The 18,239-nt window shown below is 36.8% G+C and overlaps 1 protein-coding gene across 1 annotated transcript in view; it reads right to left on the bottom strand.

The window, feature by feature from the left end:
• LOC140140470 (uncharacterized) overlaps nt 1-18,239 on the bottom strand; it is a 235,312-nt gene that overhangs the window by 91,178 nt on the left and 125,895 nt on the right. The window contains exons 47-52 of the mRNA XM_072162230.1: nt 17,240-17,428; nt 14,184-14,401; nt 10,757-10,946; nt 9,151-9,177; nt 4,044-4,091; nt 507-548 (exon numbers count right to left, since the gene is read on the bottom strand). Coding sequence (XP_072018331.1) covers nt 507-548; nt 4,044-4,091; nt 9,151-9,177; nt 10,757-10,946; nt 14,184-14,401; nt 17,240-17,428 — 714 coding nt within the window. The remainder of the gene's footprint in view (nt 1-506; nt 549-4,043; nt 4,092-9,150; nt 9,178-10,756; nt 10,947-14,183; nt 14,402-17,239; nt 17,429-18,239) is intronic.

Here is an 18,239-nt window from a genome sequence, read left to right as displayed (position 1 = left end):
ACCTTTACCTCCCACGCTGGGGGTGTATATTATTCCAAATGGAGTCACTAATTCAGGAAACCACATTTGAAACTCACACTCCCATTCAGTGATCCCAGCGCAAGTGTAAAAAAAATTAAATTTTTTTATAAATTGCTTAAAAGTGAAGGAGAAGTCATTCAAATTGTCATTTGGTTTTTTTTTAAATGACAAATTTGGCAAAAAAACCCCGAAGAAAACAGCAGTACTGACTAAGTTGAAGCCCCATTCAAATGCATGTAGCTAATTTAGATACTGTCAGTATCTAAATTACAGATTCGTGTAAAATGTCTTATTTTACACGGCTTTCGGTTGAACCAATCGCAGGCTATGTTAGCACATCATCTATGACAATGACAAAGGTACCAAAATCTGAATTTTGATGATTTTTATGATCGTCCGGATGAGCAAATCATCGGGCCTTTAAGTTCATGTCTTGGATTCCAACTCTGTGTGAAACTAATTTTAGCGTATAACATCACACTTACCAAAACTCATCCTGCCTTTCGCTTTGTGTTTGACAGTCATGCCTGTAAAATAAAAAATGTTTTATTATTAATAACAAAAAGTGTCTGAAAAACATTAATCAATGAAACTAAAGGCGTGAGAGCACAAATCGGCCTCATACCAGTGGGCTCATTCTGGCCCCATAGGCCTATGTAATTCTGGCCCCATAGGCCTATGTAATTCTGAAGGTAAAATGCAAAACCTTATAAACCTTATGCCCTGACACACACTCCGATACTTCATTAAATGATCAACTACATAAATGCCTGTAAAAAACCAACACCATTTTCTCTGTAAATTATGTTAAGTTTGAACAGTTTTTGGGTCTCACACAAAATGATGATTATGTTAATGGGGCCCACTTTTTACTTGTTTTGCATATTTGACCTTTGAAATTGCTGGAAAGAAAAAGAGCAAGGTATACCAATTTGCTGTTTGATAGCCAAAAATTGCCAATTCCAGGCCAACAAAAGTGTTAAAACTGCAAACATATCAGGGATCAATGTGAAAACAAAAGTGCACTAGCAAATCAACAACAGGTAACGCCAAATGGCAGGGAAGGTTTTGACGGTTTTCAATTTTAATGTTACACCGGTCCACATTTTATGACACTATCTTATGACTCCAGACTTGCAAATCAACAATTGGTAATGCCAAATGGCAGGGAAAGATTTGGCAGTTTTAGAATTTTAATGTTACACTGGTCCACATTTTGTGACACATTCTTACGACTTCAGACTTGCAAATCAACAACGGGTAATGCCATATGGCAGGGAAGGATTTGACGGTTTTAAAATTTTAATGTTACACTGGTCCAAATTTTGTGACACTATCTTATGACTCCAGACTTGCAAATCAACAACGGGTAATACCAAATGGCAGGGAAGGATTTGACGGTTTTAAAATTTTAATGTTACACTGGTCCAAATTTTATGACACTTACGACTTAAGACAACAACGGGTAATACCAAATGGCAGGGAAGGATTTGACGGTTTTAAAATTTTAATGGTACACCGGTCCAAATTTTGTGACACTTACGACTTGAGACTTGCAAAAATCAACAACGGGTAATACCAAATGGCAGGGAAGGATTTGACGGTTTTAAAATTTTAATGTTACACCGGTCCAAATTTTGTGACACTTACGACTTGAGACTTGCAAAAATCAACAACGGGTAATACCAAATGGCAGGGAAGGATTTGACGGTTTTAAAATTTTAATGTTACACTGGTCCAAATTTTGTGACACTTACGACTTGAGACTTGCAAAAATCAACAACGGGTAATACCAAATGGCAGGGAAGGATTTGACGGTTTTAAAATTTTAATGTTACACTGGTCCAAATTTTGTGACACATTCTTACGACTTAAGACTTGCAAATCAACAACGGGTAATGCCAAATAGCAGGGAAGGATTTGACGGTTTTAAAATTTTAATGTTACACTGGTCCACATTTTGTGACACTTAAGACTTGCAAATCAACAATGGGTAAGGATTTGGCAGTTTTACGACTTGAGACTTGCAAAAATCAACAACGGGTAATACCAAATGGCAGGGAAGGATTTGACGGTTTTAAAATTTTAATGTTACACTGGTCCAAATTTTGTGACACTTACGACTTGAGACTTGCAAAAATCAACAACGGGTAATACCAAATGGCAGGGAAGGATTTGACGGTTTTAAAATTTTAATGTTACACTGGTCCAAATTTTGTGACACTTACGACTTGAGACTTGCAAAAATCAACAACAGGTAATACCAAATGGCAGGGAAGGATTTGACGGTTTTAAAATTTTAATGTTACACTGGTCCAAATTTTGTGACACATTCTTACGACTTAAGACTTGCAAATCAACAACGGGTAATGCCAAATAGCAGGGAAGGATTTGACGGTTTTAAAATTTTAATGTTACACTGGTCCACATTTTGTGACACTTAAGACTTGCAAATCAACAATGGGTAAGGATTTGGCAGTTTTTACGACTTGAGACTTGCAAAAATCAACAACGGGTAATACCAAATGGCAGGGAAGGATTTGACGGTTTTAAAATTTTAATGTTACACTGGTCCAAATTTTGTGACACATTCTTACGACTTAAGACTTGCAAATCAACAACGGGTAATGCCAAATAGCAGGGAAGGATTTGACGGTTTTAAAATTTTAATGTTACACCAGTCCAAATTTTGAGACACTTTCTGCTTACGACTTTAGATAAGCAAATCAACAAATCACTACTCCCCCTCACTTCACATCACCCAGCCCGGCTTTGAAAATAAACTGTGAATAAATGACCCATCCATACACCAAAAGGGGCTCTTGATATACCAAATGGCCGAAATTGAGACCCATGTTTGCGGCACATCCCCATATATGATGCAATGAAGCTAAACGAGTCTGATGTCGATCAAAATCATAATTCAGTTCACAATTTCATTACACAAGCCATTTTCAGAGGTTTATTTTGCTAAAATCCCCATCATACTTAGACTTATGGTTCCAGAGATATGGTCATGATGGTCATTTTAGTGTTGCTCAAAACAATAAGAAGTTGAATCTCATACGGGCCTTAATTAAGGATTGAGTTCATCACCCATGTCTCACAATGTTTAACACCATGAGGTGTTTGGATACACCCTATATGCCCAAATCGGAGAAAGTTGAAATTTGAATCCATGTACAACCAAAAACATGTCATTTAGCCTAAAAATGAGGTTTTTTGTAGGACGAGTAATTTGATATATCTTTCAACAACAAGATCAAAGCATTTTCTGGTTTTTACCTGTGTGACCTTTCGTGACCTCTCGTGAAAACGTACCCTACAATTTGAGTCCACTAGCCCCAGCCCTAGCAGCTCATCCTAACACCTCATGGCATTAGTCAGTCTATAATATCTAATTGATTAATTTGAATTAAACAATTCATTGATGTTAGCACTGGGTAGTAGCCATTACTGCCAGTAGACAGGAAGTCTAGAAAGTTGACCTCAACGCTGTAGGTGGTCTTCCTGTGCTTTTGAATGGGACAGCAGCAGAACAGCAGTAACCTTGGCCAATTTTTAGATCCAAATTTTGGATTTTTCATATTTTTTAAAAAGTTTGTGAGAGCATAACAAGACTATCCGTCGATGGATTTTTATTTCTGTCGGTAAATATCTTTTAAATTAAGTTTTTCGTAACATATTAAAAAGGCTGTATAATAAATTAGCTAGGTAAGTTTTGAGTAACCTTGGTGAAAATGATCAAAAAAGTGCCTATTCTTTTGTGTGTGTTCGGTCATCACCTGTCACTTGGTAGTCTTCTAACATGTCTAATGGCGCTGCCCATGGCCACTCGATGAATTGTTTAATTCGAATTAATCAATTCGATATTATAGACTGTTACTTAGTAGACATGGGTATTGAACTTGACCATTTTTCAAAACCCCTTGCTCCTAGACTATGAGTATCCCCAGAACATAGAGCCATTTTTTATTTTATCAACACAATTTCTTCTACCATTAGGTTAAAGATATACATACCATGTCCACCGACTTGATTCGTTTTTCTAACTCCAGCAGACATTCGTGCTGTCATTAAAGCAATAACATCAAAATTGGAGTATTAGCCTCTAAGAATTAAACTGAGCTCAAAAAGAAACTTATAATTTTTCAAAAGGTCATATCTTAAAATAGTGTCAATCAAAATGAACCAAAATTACACACAGGATTACTTTAATACTCTACTCAAAACACATGTCAGTAACCAAGCAGTTGTCCAACTGACACAACCGCATAAAATGCACTGTCATGGGACAGCTTCCTGGACTTAAATCCACTTTCACAGCCCAACATTTGGCACCCAGAACAAAAAATCCGTGAGAATGCACACAAGATCCTTGCACAGATGATAAAACGGTGCTGCTTTCACCTTTTATTACACTTTTTTCATGAAACAGGGCTGGGCTGTGAATGTGGTCCAGGAAGCTGTTCCATGTCAGTGCTTTTTGCTGTTGTGTCAGTTGGATAACTGCTTGGTTACTGGCATGTGTTAAGAGTAGAGTATTGAAGTAAACCTGTGTAATTGTGGTTCAATTTGATGGACAGGATTTCAAGATATGACCTTGTGAAAAATTATAAGTTTCTTTTTGAGCTCAGTTTACTTTGATTGGCTATAAATATATTGATCCAATCAAAGATGTGGTAAGAATATTCATTAGAGCTAAAAGGGAGAGAGATCTAAATGCTCTATTTTGATTGGTTACTCAGATGATTATATCAAGTAATTAACCAATCAGGGGCACTGTAAGAAAGGCAGTAGTGCACATGGGCTATTCCATTTAAAATCCACACTACCCCTGTGGAAGATTTAGATAAAGTCTTCCACAGTGGGAGTATGAGTTTTGAATAGAATAGACATATGTGTAACTTCCACTTAAGGGGGTACTACACCCCTGTGGTAAATTTGTGACTATTTTTGCATTTTTCTCTTTAAATAATTATACACTGGTAACAAAAGTTACGTATATTATTGGGGCAAGATATCCAATTACTTCACTGAAATTTCAGTGACTCAAGACAAGCGGTTCAGTATTTATGATAGGAAACGAGGTACATCCTAGCGGTACCTTATTTCTGATCATAAATAACAAACCGCTTGTCTTGGGTCACTGAAATTCCAGTGTAGTAATTGGATTCCTTGCCCCTATAATATACATAACTTTTGTTACCACTGTGTTATTAGTTTTTGAGAAAATGCAAAAATAGACACAAATTTATCGAGGGTGTAGTACCCGCTAAATACCATAGCTAAAGCCATAATATACAGGGGGAGTATGGGTTTCAAAATAATTAACCATGACCAATTACATTTGAAAAACATACTCCCTCTGTGGAAGAGATTTCCAAAATCTTCCACAGGGGTAGTGTGGATTTCAACTGGAATAGCCCATTGGGTTAATAGCAAATTATTTGCATCTAGGGTGAGTTGACAGGTTTTCAGATTTTCAAGTTTATATTTTTTTTTTTTTTTTGTTTGTTCGTAGGGTTATTACTCTTAAAAAAGTTAAAGTTAGGGTTCGGGGCATTTAAGGTTAGGATGAGGGTTAAGGTTGTGGTTAGGGGGCTAGAATTAGGGTTAGTTAGAAATGTGACCCATCACATCAAAACCGACCAGTTGTCAGCTGGCTTCATTTGCAGATAACAATGAAAGAAGATGAGAAAATATGATGAAAATAAAATGAAACTTGTGCTTGTTTTGCCTCAAAACATTTTTTTCTTTATCTGATTTCAACAGGGTGTCATTTTAAAGCTAAAAATAGCAGTTTTGATGTTTTTGATGTGATGGGTCACAACAAAGGCAAGTTAATGTGTATATTTTGTAAATCGTATGTGATGAATTGTTCATGAGAATTAAATGTGCACCCATATCTTATCCATCGCCATAAAACTCGGAAGACCCAAGATACACAAAACGTTTTACATAAAACTTTTAAATGTCAGGTTATATAAAGGGTATAACAAGTTTTAACAATATTCAGAAAATATTTTTGAAAACGTAATGCAAAACATTCTAACATAATGTGTTGACAAAATATTTTGCCAAAATGTTTCCCAAAACATATTTCGCTCTAACATTTTGACAACATTTTTTAAATGTTGTAGTGTTTTCATAACCTTTGTAGAACCCAACATTTAAATGTTATTAAAATGTTTTGACCTAAACCAAAACATGTTAATAACTCATTTATAACGTTTTAAAAACATTTTTGTGTTTGCTGGGCATTGTCAAAAATTTGAGATATTTCAAAATCTACATATTTTATCTGGTTTTGTGGCAATGGGTCACATATACTATATAGCATATTTTTGCAGCATTAAAATTTCACATTTTAGAGAGAACCCATGTCATTTCTTGTGACATGAAATGTTGACTAATTTGTAAATTTCCTTAAGTTAAAGCCTTAATGTATGATTTCTGTCAAATTTTAATTTTTTTATTCTTTATTTAAAATGTTGAAATAATATTAGTAATAACTGCTGGGAAGGGTTGCTGTCCATTTTAAGCGGAAATAACAAGGTAAAGTGAAAGAAACACACTGGTTATTTTGGCCATTTAACATGCAGTTCTATGGAGGTTATAAAGTCATAATTATGACTTTATGTCGAACTTTGCTCTATTGACCTACAAAGACAAAAAATTTGACCGATTCCATTTAGGTGCAAGTTGGAACATGTGTAAACATTACAAATATGCCAAAAAATCAGATTTGAAAAAATTAACCAATTTCATATTATAAGATCGTACATTATGGCTTTAAAGGCCTAAAGGAAGAAAAAACATTTGGTGCATGAAAATTTAGGGAGGACAGTTTTTATGGTCTACTGAGCTCAGCAATGCTTTACTGTCTTCGATAGCGCATTGTATCGGAGAGGTACCTGGCTTTTATCAAAGCCCAAACCCATTAAAGCCTGTAGCAAACTCTTTTAGGCTCCGCTCAATTGAGAACTCTGCTCCGATACAACGCATTGACCAAATCGATCGAATCAATTTTACGACCATGCTTGAATCAACAACCCCTTGAAACCTAATTACACCACTTTATGTAAACATAAAGTTACACACATTATTTACTTTCTATTGACCGCAGACACGACCCGAGACATGCTTATTTAATGACCACTTGAGTAGATGATGAGTGGGTCGTTATGTACTTACTGAACATAAAGGAAATTGATTTTGGTTTTACCATCGACCGTGTTTATAATCCTGCTGCTCTGCTGAACGCTCCGATAGATATCAGCAAACTCGTATACTGTTCGCTTGTTCCTATCGAACGCTCTAGCGTACATGAACCATTATCGAAGACAGCAAAGCATTGCTGAGCTAAGTAGACCATAAAAACTGTCCTCCCTTAGTGAATCAACTGCACTCAAGAAATAAATAAATAAATAAATAAATAAATTTCGGTGTTTTATATAGCGCCTTTTCCGGATCAAAGCGCTGTAATTTATCTGCCATATGGTGGATCATCACAATCAGATCGCATCAACTAGGCTGGTTGCAGCGAACTTGGCATAAACCTATCCGCACTTAGATTGTAACATCCACCAATTATCTATGCAGCTCCCCAAATTCCATTGGGTGAAGGAAGTTTTGATAGCCAAACAACTAAACACCGAAATGTTCATGCACACAAACATTTCATGCTTTAGAGTATCAAGTTGTACAGTCAGCCCGATAAATAGGTAGCAGTTTATGAATTTGTTGGATTCTAGCAAGCTCTTGTCTGTGGCACTCACTATTCATATTCATATTCAATTTATTTCCATCAAAAAGCACATACATAATAACACCAACAACTTTATATAAAAAAAGATGGAGGAGGTGCAACTAAAAGCAAAAGCCTGAGAAAATGTTGCACCACCTGACAATTAAATTAAACATTCAAAAACCAAACAAACATACAAACAAGACATGACAAGAGCGGTGGTCGAGAACACACACACACAAAGCAAAAAATGACAGAACAAGGTTACTGTCATGACATGCATGATGCTTATAAATCAACAGTCAACATTAATGGGTAAATTTTCTAGGGTAAATTTTCTGGACACATGTCCAATGCGTATCAATGTGAGTGTAACCTCGAGCCTGATCCCTGACCCCCGGCGGTGACCTCACTATTCAAGTCTTCAAATTTTGAATTGCATAGCAGATTTATTGAACATTCAGCAATGTTAACTTCTTCACAATATCATCAAAACGTAATTTCAAAAATATCTGCCTAAGGGGAAAAAATTTATCTATGGAAACTCTTACCATAACATTATTAAATTTGCGACAAGTAACATATTTTGCATTAAAGGAGGAATTCTTCCTTTTCAAATACATTGGAAGACCACCCGCTAGGCACAGGGTCACATTCCATAATGCTATGTCTGCACCCATGGGTGTCACATGTCCAGAAAATTTTCCTGAGAAAATTTACTCATTAATGTTGACTGCCGAAAGACAATGCGAATTACAATATATAATACGAGGATCTGAAATAAGTGGTGCAAGCCCAAGAAATTATGATTTCTGAGATCTCAAATTACAGAAATCATCCTTGCGGTCATTATGGTCAACTGCTACCAGTTACCATAGGGTATTAAATAAAAGGCGCTAAATTTAATGCCCACATGACCCATGGGTGCCGCCATACCAAGAACACCAAGTGATCAGTAGATGTGCTACAATGCTAAGAGATAGGAATTTTCAGACAAGTATCATCAAAATTGCTAAAAATTTAAAAGGCAACTTAATTTTAGTATGTTTTCAAGAACTAAATTTTGAAAGTTTTGACAGACGGAAAAAAAAAGTTATCAACGGAAACACTTACAATAATACTACAAAGTTGCAAAAAAATGACAAATTTGCTAGAAAATGTGGACATGCACGGCATCCTGCGTTTCCAATTGAAATACAAAGGAAGACCACCCGTTGTGCCAAAGGTCACTTTTCCAGACATCCTGTCTAGAAGCTGTAATGTCAGCGCCCACCTGATCATGTGGGCATTAAATTAAGTGCCTTTATTTAAATGCCCTAAGATGACTGGCTACTTTAATATAGTGCTGACTGTATAATTATGACCTAATTAGAACTTACCAAAAGCCATTGGTGATGTACTTTCAACTAAATGTATAGTGGCAAAAAAAAGAAACACACAAATTGATCAATTAATTGTGCTCAAGGGTTTGGCCCTGAGAAGATAACTTCCCACAATGCATTTCTTCCACTTCAATTTTCTGTATTGATTTGCTATCTAGTGCAACGTGGGTCGATAGTGATAAAAAGTACCTCAATAAACAGAGCACCAGATCTACAGGGTTCAAAAGAAATAACTCCCCACTAAAATTGCAAAACATTTCTTTGCATAACTTCACTTACATTTTGTTGATTTGAAAAATTCAAAAAGCTGTGAATAGAAGAATTATTTTGCTACCTTCCCAAAGTTATCTTATTTCCAACTAGAAACGTCGCGGTTTTCAACGCAAGGCGTCGAATGGGATGCCTCCACCTGATGACCCCAAATTGACCTTGCAATAGCCCCTTGGTGACCCCAGATGACCCTGAAATGACCTTTCAAAAATTTGGCTCTAAATGTTGACTGTACCCACCAAGTTTTAAGCACATAAAACCAATGTTATCAATTTGACCTAAGATGACCCCTTGGTGACCCCAGATGACCCCAAAATGACCTTCCAAAAATTTGGTTCTAAATGTTGACTGTATCCACCAAGTTTCATGCCCATATACAACCAATTTTATTAATTTGACCTCAGATGACCACTTGGTGACCTTGGATGACCCCAAAATGACTTTCCAAAAATTTGGCTCTAAATGTTGACTATACCCACCAAGTTTCATGCCCATAGCCAGAGTTTTTGACCATGACCAACCTATCCTGAAAATCTGAAGTCAATCTGCCCATCCATGCCCGAGATACAGCATCCGGACGGACGGAAGCACGGACAGTGCAAAAACAGTATGCCTCGCTGTGGAGGCATAAAAACCATATCTTTGGTCAAAAATTATCCCAAATATTTCCATTTCCAAAAATGATGCTTTCAGAAAAACTTGCACTTTTCAACATTTCATACATTTAATTAAAACAATGTTCTCGATATCGATGTTATGACTGATTGAATTGGTTTCTTTGCCATTACCTTTCTGTCTCTGATCCCTGGGTTACCCATGCAACCATCATTCAGTACAAAACAGTGATTCGTTGAAATAAAGTTTTACATGAATAAGGTTTTCTTTGAAGTTTTAATCAGCAGTTTCAAAATGATAAAATCACTAGGGAGGGGAAATGAATTCTCCACACATACATTTGACCAAAAGGGTGCACATTTACCTGTAAAATTAAATGGGAAGGCTGAAGCATCTTGATCTAAATTGATGGCTTTCTTAGAAGGCGTAACAAACACAATGTAGCCAAAAGAGTTAAGAGGCTGGAATGTTTACAACCAACCTCTTAAATCAAGAAATTTCTGATGGCCTTTCTTCTTTGTATTTGTATGCCTTTTGACAATGTCTTATGCATTTTGACAAATTAGAGCATGATTTTCAATAATAGGTCACGAGGGTAATAGAATTTATGTTAAAACTTAAGTATATTTGCACATTGAAGTTTATCTATCTATCAATTTTTTTGCCAAACAATAATTTGCTAACTTTCATTTTTTTCTTGTTGATAAAAGAACATTACCCTGCTTGCAAGTGATTCCATTTCCCATGTAACCAGGGTTACAGGTGCACTCGTCAGTACCACTCTTTGCTTTACATTTAGCATCTTTGCTACATTTTATTGATGAACATGATTTCTCTACGGCACCATTCCCCACCACACATATGCACATCTCTTTACAGCTTGCAGTGTACCACGGCGGATCTGTAGGCTACAAAATGAATGAATGAAGGAATGAATGAATGAAAAATAATTTAACATGCATAAATGCAATAATGAATGGCTGTATGAATGGATAAGTGAATAGATGAAAGGATGATTGTTTATAATTGAATGAATGAGTAAATAAGTGAATGAATGATGGATGAATGAATGAATAAATGAATGAACAAACAATAAAGTTGCAATTCAAATACACACACGTCATGTTAGTGCAAGAACTTTATATCGTCATTGGGCAGGAAAAACCTATGTGCCATTGGCCCCTGAACATGTTTAAAGCAAAACCTCCCATGTAACCTGTTGGCACTTTTGTTTTAAACATGTTCAGGGGCCACAAACATATGAGGTTTTTCTGCCCAACAACGATATCTGTATTTTGTCATTTTACCGGACAGTATTGTTATAGTTCAATTTGTTTTACTATTTGCTGTTTACCTTTCTAATAATCAATGCTTGAAGAACAGCTTTTTAATCATTAATTTAGGGATTCAAGCATGTTTCACCGTTGTTCATCACCGATTAACAACGATGCGTCTGCATCGTCTGAGTGATTTACATCGCAAGGGCAGCTTTATCTGCCCGAGCGAAGTAAACCTCGCAGACGCGCCGGACGCGAGTTGTTAATCGGTGATGAACAACGGTGAAGCATGCAGAGGCGGATTTAAGGAAAAGGGCCCTGTCAGCAAAATATCCTGGGGGCAGGAGTTGGAATCAGGAGCGTGACTGAACTTTTTGTTTGATGGAGGACAAGAGAAAAAAATGACCAATGAGCATTAGTTCGGCCCAATGTTATGAGATATGTGCGCGCAGTGCGCAAATATTCATTCCATTTCATACTTGAGAAAGCTTGTACACTCAAGTGGCCAATGCTTGGTTTAGGTATAAGATCGACGGTGGTGACAGGAGCATTACAATTTAGGGGGGATGAACATATATTTTAGCAGGTCATTTGTGCGAGCGAAGCGCGCGAAAAAATGTAAATTTAGCCGAAAATGAAGGTGAAATTTGCTATATAATTGGCCAGTGCGCGCTTGCAATTTTACCCTATTTTGTCCCAAAACATGGTGTTTTTCGGGCTGAAAAGGAAAATGCAAGGGCAATTTTGGAGGCCCTAAAAATTTGAGGGCACTGGGCCAGGCCCATCTGGCCCAATGGTAAATCCGGCCCTGCAATGTTATGAGATATGTGCTCGTAGTGCGCAAATATCCATTCTATTTCAGCATGTGCACTCAAATGGCCAATGCTTGGTTTAGGTATAAGATCGACGGTGGTGACAGGAGCATTACAATTTACGGGGAGATGAACATAGATAATAGGAGGACATTTGTGTGCGCGAAGCGCGCGAAAAAATTCAATTTAGCCGAAATGAAGGTGAATTTAGCTATTATAACTGGCCAGTCGCGTGAAGCGCTCAAAATTATGCAATTTTACCTATTTTGGCCCAAAACATGGTGTTTTTTGGGCTGAAAAGGAAGATGCAAGTGCAATATTTGGGGCCCTTGGGGCCCATCTGGCCCAATGGTAAATCCGGCCCTGCGCACGGCCGGATTTACCTTTTGGGGGCCCTGGGCCAGGCCAAAATTTGGAGGCCCAAAACTCACTGTGAAGAAGACATGTGCACTCAAGTGGCCAATGTTTGGTTTAGATATAAAATCGACGGTGGCGGCAGGATCAGGAGCATTACAATTTAGGAGAAGATGATCATAGATTTTAGCAGCAATTTTAATTTAGCCGAAAATGAAGATGAATTTTGCTATATAACTGGCCAGTATGCAATTTTACCCTATTTTGGCCCAAAACATGGTGTTTTTCAAGCTGAAAGGGAAGATGCAAGGGCAAATTTGGAGCCCTGGGCCCGGGTCCATCTGCACCAATGGTCAATTCGGCCCTGCCCGGGAACTTTTGATAGTTCTTTGTAGTTTTAGAGCCAGCTTTAATGATACCCTTATATTTAACATTCGTTTTCTTTTTGGGGGCCCTGGGCCAGGCAAAAATTTGGGAGGCCCCAAACTCACCGTGAAGAAGACATGTGCACTCAAGTGGCCAATGCTTGGTTTAGGTATAGGAACGACGGTGGCGGCAGGAGCAATTACAATTTAGGGGGAGATGAACATATATATTCTTAGTACATTGGCGCGCAAAAAAATTCAATTTAGCTGAAAATGAAGGTGAAATTTGCTATATAACTCGCTATATAAGCGCGCAAAATTATTTTACCCTATTTTGGTCCAAAACATGGTGTTTTTCGGCCTGAAAAGGAAGATGTAAGTGCAATTTAAAATTTGGGGCCCTGGGCCCATCTGGCCCTATGGTAAATCCGGCCCTGGGGCCCCGGACCCATACTAGATGACCTACTTGTATTTTAAGATTATCAGTGTACCAACTCATAATCCTAATATTATTATTAATTTTGGGCCCCTTGGGCCCTTGACCTTTAACCTCTTGCTGGAGCCAAACGGGCAAAATAAAACTTTTCGGGTAGGGCCCTAAGTGTGCCACATACCGGGTCTGGTATCTTTTTTTAGTTTTAGGGCTACTATAGCCTTGACACTCATGTGGATAGAGGAGAAGGAGAAGCAACCCAAGAATAAATGCGGGCATAAATAGAATGGCCTCTTGCACGCACGGGTAAATATATAACATTTACGTTTCTATTCTACCCACAGCACCTTGGAACCTTGCAGAAAACAATTAGGCCTTAAGCAAAAAAAAAAAAAAGAAAAAAAAAAGAAAAGCAAAGCAGGGGGCCCTTTGGCCAAAATGGCAGGGGGCCTTGTCAGCAACTGCTGACTTGCTGACAGCTTAAATCCGCCACTGGAAGCATGATTGAATCCCTTTCAACAACGAAACAAGCTAAAGATGTCTAATTCACATAATTCTTTCATTCCGAATGTCAATTTATCATTGCCACTCAACCTTACAAGAAGATAGCGGTATTTCTCTGTTGATATCGGCAATAAAACTAAAGAATAAAGCGGTATACCGCCAACATAAGAGAGTTCATGTTTACGCATACGTTCCAGGCATGACAAATTTTATGCTCGCATGCGTGACGCGTATACGTGTAACCTTGCGTTTGCGTAAATACGCTACTGGACCGTGGATTCATCACGGATTAACAACGGTTGGCTCCTGTACAAAGGTATAGGAAGAGTTGTTGAAAACTCATTTAACTATCACTTACGATGTTCAAGACAACTCGTTACCTGACCTTTGACACACTCACCATATGACCTTCACAATCAGTTGACGGTGGGGGAACATCATCACAATCCGACTCCTCAACACAATACCCACCGGGTCCCTTGATCAATCTATTATCACACTTGCAACCCTCCACACAGAATTCTTTACATTCACCATTATTTTCATACCAACATGTTCTTGGGCAACTTGATGCGCAATCGTTGTAACTAAGACCCTTTGTTTCATCACACTCAATTGCTGTAAGGGAAGTAAATGATAAAATGTGTGGAAAACAATATAAAACATCACATTAAATGGTTTGAGTGTTATAATTATCTCCTAGCTTGAGGGATTGTACATTTGTAACTATAAATAAAAAGCAATAAAATAATATGAATGTGAGGAAAATTTTCGTTGGTCTTTTCACATACCGTTGTATGACAATTTTTTTGACAAAATGAGTTATATAAACTTTTAAAATCTATGAATGAAACTCTATGTATTCACAAAGTTTTGAGACTTGAATGTAATTAGTTAATGAGATATGGCACTAATTAGTGTAATACTCCATGGTTTTATATACCGCCTGCATGAAAACTTCATTCTATGATTTGGCATACCGGCGTATCATGATATGTCGCCATAAGCCACCGTGTAACTGTAGTAAGTATCACATGACATGATGTATCGCTATAGAAACATTATTAATACATAGGTTGTCAAATTGTGCCTATTTTGGCATGAACTTGCGCAGATTAATTACTTCTAATTAGTGAATGAATAAAAAATTTGAATTATGTTGAGAACAAAGACAGATATATTATTGATTATATTCTTTGATAATAATAAACATATTTTACTTTGGTGCTCTCTTAGTGGGTCTTTAAAAATTGGAAAAATTAAAAATGCAATTTTCTCAAAACCGCATTTTTTGTCATACTATAATATGTCAAAAAACCAATGTTCTGCTAGCTGCAGTGTGATATCCAACATGTGAAGAGCTTATTTCCAAACCGTGTTAAGTCCACCCACCTTCAAAATTGAGATTTTGATGAAAATGGGTAGTGATTAACTAGGGCTATCCTGCAATGTGTTTTTTTTCCTTCCAAAATTAGTCAAGTTCCGAAATATTGACACACAAAGTATCGATTTTTTCCCAAAACGTGTTAAGTCCAATCCAGTTTGGTAGCAAACTGTGTTAAGTCCACGAACACTGCCCTTGTGGGCAGCTTGTAGGCAGGTAGCACGGCGTAGGGCTTCCAATAGTTTATCACCCAAGTTCTGCATGATTAATAACACTGCCTTGCTTTGCATCTTTGTTCTTGTTTGGTCCTGAGACTAGTATACTTGAATTTGGTCTGCATAAAAAGTTTTATTTTTTTTTTTTTTTGTTTTTATATATTAGTAGGCCTAGTTTGAATGGGATTTCTTAAATATTTGATAGATACCTCCAGAAAGACATGAACAGGGTGGGAAGGGGGAGAGGGAGAGGTTGTGATGGTAGAATTAATGTTAGAGGATGTTGGTAGAGTTTAAATTCAAGGTATTATTTTTAAAGTTAAAGATATATAAAAAAAAACTTAGGAGTTAAAGACTTAAAAACTTAAGACTGTCAATATGAGATTAGGGTGGCAGCATGGGGGAGGGGGAAATTGTGATAATGTGATAAAACAAGTGGATATTTCAGGTCATCACTTATTGTCAGTGAAATGATGTTTATTCAATTCTGAGAAGTGCAATACAACTAAGTTTTGAATTTTGAACTATTTTAAACGTCAAATTTTGGTAAAAAATGGACGGGAGGAGGGGTTCAAGATGCAAGGTGTTTTGTGGCAAAATTTTGTTTTATAGTAGAGAGAATCACATTTTGTATGTTTGTAATAAATTTGTTATCTTTTAAGACTAGTTTGAGAAAAATATGGTTAGTTCTGTGTTACAGATACTATGTTTTGTGTCAAAATGTGTTAAGTCCATGCCAAAAATTGCATTTTGTGTCAAAACGTGTTAAGTCCATGCTATTTTTAAAACAAATTAATTCATTAAAAAAATTAAAAGTCTCTAGATTTTAACTTACAATGTTTTTATGGTCCTATATATGTCACCTTCACTTCACTGTAATTTTATAGAAATCAAACTTTTTTTCATTGCCATAAAGAAAATTCCTGATTTTCTTCAAAGTGAATCTTGTGGACTTAACACGGTTTGGAAATAAGCTCTTCATGTGTAAAAACAAATCGCAATGGTCAAAAAATGAATACAATTTGGTGCGATTTGAAAAGTAACAAATTCAAGCAGACTATGTGATGTGAAATTAGCCTAACATGTTATACTTATAAATAGATGTAAATTACCATTTTAAAATAATAGGGATGTATTGTGCATAATTTTGACAGTTTTTTACTAAAAATTTCATTTCTCAAGTTCACTTTTGACAACATTGCTCGATTCTTGTGACAAGAAAAATATGCAAGCAAATGGTAAACTTTTTGCACTATTGCTTAGAGCACATCAAAGTCTAGGGAAGGTTTCTCATTTTTTCAAAATATACTCTTTAAACAAAAATATTCACTATTATGTGCAATGTTTTGCTGAATAGAGTGATAAAATCCTTTTTTCACATGTTTGTTTTCAATATTGCGCAAAATGAGGTGAATTTCCAAAAAATAAAAAACCTTCCCGAATTTACTCTCTACTTTATGAAAAGCAAACTGAAAAAAAAATCTGACTGGGAACTGATTTTTTTGTATGTTGTCACCAAAAATATTTCGGGTAAAAAAGTGTGTTTCTGTGATTTTTTCAAAACTCTCCCATATTCTCCCCTTGAAAGGACCCTTTGAAAGTGGCATTAGCAGATGCACTAATATATTTAACATAAATTTGATCATAATATCTCATGTCTATTCTATAAAACATAGAAAACTTGTACCATAATTGTAAATTGCTATCTCCAGCAGCAAGTGCAAGCGATTTTAAACTATTTGGTACCTTAGGTCAGTAAACATGAGTAATCCTCTCTCTCTAGAGAAGTCCTTAGGAATACTAACATACATAGGTTATAACCATGGTTTCCCAATAGCGATACATCTTGATACTTACGACATCCTGCTTTGAATCTCCAGCCATTAATTCCAGAGATCTCATAGTGATTACATAGATGTGCTACAGCTGTATATGCACTGCACCAGCCATCGCCCTCATCTACATCAGCCCTACAGTATGCTCTCAGCAATTTGACATGTTTATCATGTTTATCACCAAGTCTATGAAGACATTGTCTAAACACAGCTGTGGATGAGACAAGTAGAACATGATTCATGAAACACTCATTGGGCTATTCCATTTAAAATCCACACTACCCCTGTGGAAGATTTACCTTAAGTTTTCCACAGAGGGTGTATAAGTTTTGACTAGAATAGACAATTGGGTAACTTCCATTTGAAATACTCACTCCATTTGTGGAGGATATAGGTAAAGCCATAATACAGGGGGAGTATGAGTTTCAAAATGATTCACTCGGAACAATTACATTTGAAAAACATACTCCTTCTGTGGAAGATATTTCTAAAATCTTCCACAGGGGTAGTGTGGATTTCAACTGGAATAGCCCATTATTAATTCTCAACAAAAAGGGAATCCCCAAAACACAACATTGTTTTAAAATGCGGAGCGCAGAGTGATCAATCACTAGTCTCTTCAGCAGCCAGTTTGATTCCGCTCCATCCATGTGGACCCTATGAGTTAACAGCATAACCGTGGAGCTCTACGCACTGACATTTCACTATTGAAAGCATGCACTTTTGTGGTAAGATATGATATTTAACCGCCAAACTGTGGATCTGGTATTACACCTACGATGGGGGACATATACCCCCATAAAAATTACTACAGATTGTAGAGCCCTCGGCCACTCTCTTGCATCCGTGGATGTCCACGGTTGCTGTGGGTCTGCACTTTATGAGTGAAATGTCAAAGGTGGGTCCACAGTTGTTGGTGAAAACAAACTCATGCACACTTGCACCCCTCAGTTTGTAAATACCTGAAAACAATGACATCATTCTGCATTCGATTTAATCCTATTTAACCGAGGATACTTAAC

Source organism: Amphiura filiformis, chromosome 19 (assembly GCF_039555335.1).
Source record: "Amphiura filiformis chromosome 19, Afil_fr2py, whole genome shotgun sequence".
NCBI lineage: Eukaryota > Metazoa > Echinodermata > Ophiuroidea > Amphilepidida > Amphiuridae > Amphiura > Amphiura filiformis.
The sequence above is the reverse complement of the archived record's forward strand: the minus strand, read 5'-3'. Positions and strand labels throughout refer to the sequence as shown.